This window comes from Trichomycterus rosablanca, chromosome 1 (assembly GCF_030014385.1).
Source record: "Trichomycterus rosablanca isolate fTriRos1 chromosome 1, fTriRos1.hap1, whole genome shotgun sequence".
In the NCBI taxonomy this organism is placed as follows: domain Eukaryota; kingdom Metazoa; phylum Chordata; class Actinopteri; order Siluriformes; family Trichomycteridae; genus Trichomycterus; species Trichomycterus rosablanca.
This window is the reverse complement of record NC_085988.1, coordinates 64,723,456-64,729,679: the sequence shown is the minus strand read 5'-3', so window position 1 is coordinate 64,729,679 and position 6,224 is coordinate 64,723,456. Positions and strand designations below refer to the sequence as shown.

Sequence of the window (6,224 nt, the reverse complement as noted above, 5' to 3'; positions counted from 1 at the left end):
ATACACTGTATATGAATATTTATAAAAATAACAATAATAATAGTAATAAATAATAATATAACTCAAGGGGAATCGTGCAGAAAGTTTGTATCAAACAAGTAGCCCTTCGTATTATTCAGTACACTTGAAGTAGCTCTCGGTCTCGAAAAGGTTGGTGACCCCTGCTTTAGTTACAGTTTTTCTCAGTCGCTTTGGTGCATTTCTCACATCACTATTAACATTTGCACAACAGTAAGTGCATTTCTCAAAACAATTAGTACAAACTGCAAAACCTAGTTGATAACCTGCAAAAGCGTGTCACTTCATTCCTCAAAAGCAAGTATTCATGTCAATGAAAGTGTCAGTGTCATCAAAATAAAAAGTCCTGACACCATTGTTTATGAACAAGATAGTCAAATGGCTTTGTCATGTTTTCATTATGACAGTTCACTCTGTTAGTGTTTTCCAATGCAAAAAAGTCAGATCATGGTGACACTACCTGAAAATGCTCAAGACAGCACTATACACTATTAGCACACCAATTTGAAATCTACAGTTAAGTTACACATTACTGTATTTAGTGAGGTAAATGAGTACAAGACACTCTTTGCAATTCAAATTTGTTCACAGCATTGTGCTAAAGCAAAGTACAAACTTATTTACAACAGACATAAGAAACACCCTTTGGGTAGAGCTGTGCACAACTGTAAACAATATTGCAGTACATATAGGAGCTTAATTGGAACATACAACATACTGATTTTGACAACTAGTTCAACATTTTTGTATGTAATGATTCAAGCAATGAAATGAGGACTATTAGTTTCATAGGGAATGACTATTCAGCATTCATAAGTATAGTTCACTTTGACTGACATGACATAAGCATTTGCAATTTGTTGGAAGGAATGAGAAACTGCTACTATGATGTGCACAAATGACTAAATCTTGTGGAGGTTGAACTAACAGTTCTGCATCAGAGAAATGCACCAAAGCAATTGAGACAAACTGTACTAGGAAGTGAGTGGTAGTGTGTGGCGTGTGTGCGGTGACTGTACCTCGCTTTGGCCTCTAGTGGGAGCAGTAGGCGGTGCAGTATGCAGAAGCACTCCGCGCTGGGACTGGTCCTTTCGCAGCCATTTTCTGTCCAACCACACGGCCGATTGCAAGAGCGAACCAACCAGGGCTTCATTGCAGGTCTGTATCTGGCTCCGGCCAATGATTGCTATCCCATTTCTCGTTAGCTCGAATGAAAATGTCCGTCTAGGGCTGACTTTTGTGCTTGTTGTCTGTGTGAATGAGCGATTGAAAGCAGGAAGTGTAGTGAATAATGGTTAATTGGGATACGTTAGAAGTGCAGTATTAGCACTAGGCCTAAACTCGGTGCTGAGCAGAATTTCTTTGTTGGACAGCTAAGCGACCTTACTGCAGACATAGCGTGTTTTCTACTGGCTTACTGAAAGTGACTCGTTTCAAAATGCCTTCACATTCTGCCCGACCGAGGACCGTTACTGACCTCCAGGTTGTGGTAACTGCTGGTATGTAATCATGTCAGATTGCAACAGAATATTTCTTGAAAGGCGTCTCAGCAGCAATTGGTGGCTAGTCAAGAAGCCATTTCTCTTACTAGCTGTGTTTAGCTATTATGCTAACTCGGTCGAACAAATAACGAACCTCTGGAAGAGTTGTTCCACGCGGTTAGGCCTACAAGCAAGCAACATTAAATGTAACCAAATTGCTCGTTTTTTATATAGTGACTTAAATGATGGTGAAATTAGAAAAAATGTCATATTTTACACGTCTGACTAGAATCCGGTTAGCGCCAATGTTGAATCGGGCGCGCGGCGCGCTCTGGTCAACACGGGGTTATATATATAACTCAAATGCTACATTCACATGCCATCAAAATAATCGTAATTATACGTTTCTGACCTGACGTCTTAGTCTTAAATACATACAGACGCTTTAGAAACAACGTGTATATAGTCATTATTGTATATTTGTCAATTTCTTTTTCCTCACAGGAGCTTTTGTTATCCAGCAATTGTTCTGTCATTGGATTACTTACTAGACTTTACTGTCCAACCTCTTTCTAATCAGTGCCAAACACAAGATGAAGAATTTAAGAGAAAATCTTTATCTTTAGCCTAGAAATAGTAGCTGCATAATTTGCTTGAATAAGAAAATATGTAAATGACTACACATTTTATTACAGTTGTTTGGTTTGAACAAAAGACATTTATGATTTTTAAAAATCATACTAAGTTGCTATCAGGTGTCTACACAAACATGATTTGCTATGTCTGAGAGAAAGCTGAAATCCTGCAGCAGATTGGCACGCTGTCTGGCATATTACTGCCTTGTGCTCATTGTTTCCTGGTGGAACCGAACCAGCTACGACCCTGACCAGGATAAATCAGTTGAAAGTGATAGATGAAAAATCCAAATAGCAACTTTAGCATTGCTAATAAGTAACCCTGAAGCAAATCTAACTGTCCTGTATCTTCATTGTAAAATAAATTTTTGGAAATTATTGCTTGCTGAGTTGCAACAACTGTACCCATAAATGAACATTTGATTGAGACTGACTCAGCAACACAATGTACAGACCTATGCTGCAATACATCCAATAATCTGGTACACAGTGTACTCTTAAAGCACTTCAAATGTATGCAAGTACACAGCATTCTTACACTGTGAACAAGATTATAGTAGAATAAAGGAATGCAAAGAAAAACAGATCTGATATGAAAAGTGTTTACCTTGTCTGAGTTCTTGTTACAGCTGGATTTATTACTAATTGTATTAACACCTAAATTATGCTCTATGCTTCATAGCTATTTCATTTTTAAGATTTGAGTCAAATACTTAAAATAAAGTTTAAATAAATGCAGTAAGGTGGTTGGATACAGAACACATTAATATTACTAATTATTTAAAATGCAGCATTCATTGCAGCATTTAAATATAACCTGGAAATTTAAGGAAAAAAAGAAATCAACAAAAACAAACCAAATACACCTTTCTAATTCTGTCATGGTACCCGAATTTTTATGTGGACAGACAAACAACACTGCAAACAAGAACTGTTTTTATTTGTTAATTTGTGAAACATCAAACGTCAAGTGTGACACAGTCTTAAGAAAAGCACCTATATCAGTAAACAAAATTCAACATCCCACAGCCTTGTATACCTGAATAGGCACTCATAAGTAAGAGATACAAGGCTGCAAGTGCATATGTTGGAAGATGGACTTCCAATGAAATTTTAAACACTAAATTTGTAAATAAAAAAAAAAACCTTGGTACTGACATCAGCAAAGTTGTCATTTACTGTAAAATGTAATCATGGTCATGCTGTATAATGATTTGCACAAACCATATTATTTGGTACTGTTGTTCTCTCAGATGGACGGAGACGGTACCACCACAGACGCCTCGCAGTTAAACATAACTGGCGATTATATGACCGGAGGCCACTATGTCCTACAAACTCAAGAGGGTGAGGATCTTAAACCAGATGTGTAATCTCGTATCTAACCTTTGAGTGTTCGAAATGTATGTACTGCTTATAATGTGTGAGACAGATATTTATAACCAAATACATGAATCTTCTCTTCGTCTAGATGACGGTGAAGAAAGTCTGCATGACCATGAAGATGGCAATGGGTGCAAAGACAATCTCAGAGAGCAGGACATCTATCTACCCATTGCAAATGTCGCTCGTATCATGAAAAATGCCATCCCACAGACTGGAAAGGTCTGTTTTTTTCCCAGTTATTCCTCATATGCATGCTGTAAATAGGTTCAGGTCATAATTGATATTTAATTTCCCTCTAGATTGCAAAGGATGCGAAAGAATGTGTACAGGAATGTGTAAGTGAGTTCATCAGCTTTATCACATCAGAAGCCAGTGAGCGGTGTCATCAGGAGAAGCGAAAGACCATCAACGGCGAGGACATCTTGTTTGCCATGTCCACACTGGGCTTTGATATGTATGTGGAGCCTCTCAAGGTTTATCTGCAGAAGTTTAGAGAGGTATGGTTCACACTCCTGTTCACACATTATACTGGACTACAGTGTCATGGAATAGATAAAGTGTCATGTTTTTTAGGCAATGAAGGGGGAGAAGGGCATCACAGCAGTGCCAGTGACAGAAGGCCTGAGCGAGGAACTTGCAGATGACAGTTTTGGTAAGTACCTACTAAAACATCTGGACGAGCGGAATTAGATTTGAATGTTGCAAACTAATTTATTATTTAAAACGTGTACAAGATGACACTGGAGAAAAAGGAAGCAAAAATAAGTGGAGAAGCAGGTGTATCCAGACAGAAGCATAATACAATTAAGCAGCTAGGATGGATTGTTTTTGTCCATGCCATCTTCATGTTTTTTTGTATTATTTAAAATATTCAGTTAAATTAAAAATCAAAAGCAAAGTCTGATTTTTATTAACTATGGAAGAAAGAATTATGGATGCAAATTACTTCAACTAGTTTCAAGTGGGTTCTTCTTTATATGAAAGGGTACTACCAAATTTGTCCATGTGGGACAACATATTCTTTAACGTTTAATGATCAGATTCTAACCCAGCTAAACACCTTTGGGAGATTTTGGACATTCACCAGCATCCCCCAACATCACTGTAAATAAAAAAACATCAATTGAGGAAACATGTTTTGGAAGAATGATGTTTATTATTTCAATTGCTGTTGCAGAGAAGTCTAGAATGTATGCCAAGGTACATTACAGCTGTTCACCAGTCACCAGTGTGTATGCCAAAAGCAGACATTTATGTTGGTGGCCATGTGGGAGAAACGGTTAAAAAGGTTACATAATTTAGCACTAGTAGTCAACAAACATGAATGTAGTACATTTATGTTGGATCATCTTATTATGTTTTGTTTTTTTGGTCACAAATGTCCAAATTTAACACATCCAAGACAATGGAAGTATTGCTTACTCAAACGAAACACTTCTTGCACAAAAATAAAGACATTTTCTTCTGCCAGAAACAATCCTAGGAATTGTACACGATAACATCTGATATATACATTGCAGATGACAATAGCCATACACTAAGAGTATGCTATGAAGATAGACTATGTAGCTAATATGGCAATAAAGCCAACTAACTTATAGTCAAATAGTACAAAATCAGGTGTGTTGGAAGCTCGGAAAACCTTAGATTCTGCAGGGCAGTGAAGGTAAACTCTCTGGTCTGTTAGCATGCCATGATTAATGTTGACATTTTCATCATGCAGCAAATCAGTTACCTGCTGGATTGATCACAGCCGACGGCCAGCAGCAGAACGTCATGGTGTACACGACCTCATACCAACAGGTAAGCACTTATTCAAATGAACTGACAAGGGCTGGCTTCATAAATGATAGTAATGGCAATATAACAAACCTGTTTGGGTCAGTTGAGATAAATGTAAAAATGAACACAAATGTGGGTGGATTTTAATGGGATGTCATCGTTACTCTTTATGTAAATGCTAGTCTGTGCTGTCTTTCTAAACGCTGAGGCAGCTGCCTTGTACTTTTTTTTTTTTACTGCATTTTTTGGTGCCACAATAAAGCAGAACCTATTAGGCGCACTTTGGGACAGCTTCTTTGTGCTCGTCATGACTTGCATAGCATGGTCATTGCCTGTATATAAGTAAAAAAAAATGATGTAGACATGCTACTTTCATTAGCTGTTTACTTTAAATTATGACAATCTCTCTTTAGGATATATGCATGTATTAATAATGTACTTTTGTCTTCCCCAGATCCCTGGTGTACAGCAAATCCAGTTCTCATGACCGGGTTCAGCTCTAAGACCATGCAGCCTTTGATCTGTTTGTGGACAGGTCACGCTCTTCACTTTGTGAAGTTTTACAGGTGGTTTTGGTAAATGGCATGAAATAAGAGCAGGGGAAGAAAACCCTGCCACCAGAAAGCCTGAAATTGTACATTTCTTAGTGTTGTCTAATTCATGTAAGTCATTTGTTGTTGTAACCCATGTTATTTTAAACTCTGAGAGCACTTGCTCTGAGATGATTGTTTTTGTGAGATATGTGTCCATTGTATTTGTTAGGAGTTTTTAAAGTTGGGGTTTGGGGGAGGGGTGTCTAGTGGATTTACACATAGAGAATAAAGGGATCCTTATTTGATTTGCTTGAATCATGTAAGATAAATTAATGTCAGATGTCCTTTGTTGATTCTTAGAATAAACATAAAGAAAACATACTCTGGTG

General features: G+C 37.5%; 1 protein-coding gene across 2 annotated transcripts; it reads left to right on the top strand.

Moving 5' to 3' along the window:
- Positions 1 to 1,107: 1,107 nt before the first annotated feature.
- On the top strand, positions 1,108 to 6,216 carry nfyba (nuclear transcription factor Y, beta a). Of its 2 annotated transcripts, none has more exons than XM_062995025.1 (7): positions 1,108 to 1,176; positions 3,388 to 3,481; positions 3,606 to 3,739; positions 3,820 to 4,017; positions 4,103 to 4,172; positions 5,244 to 5,323; positions 5,757 to 6,216. In XM_062995025.1, the coding sequence occupies exons 2-7, from the start codon at positions 3,388 to 3,390 to the stop codon at positions 5,787 to 5,789; spliced, it is 609 nt and encodes a 202-aa protein (XP_062851095.1). In that variant the 5' UTR covers positions 1,108 to 1,176; the 3' UTR covers positions 5,790 to 6,216. The 2 variants fall into 2 exon arrangements, with proteins under 2 accessions (XP_062851095.1, XP_062851086.1); XM_062995016.1 differs by having other exon boundaries at positions 4,094 to 4,172.
- Positions 6,217 to 6,224: the final 8 nt, after the last annotated feature.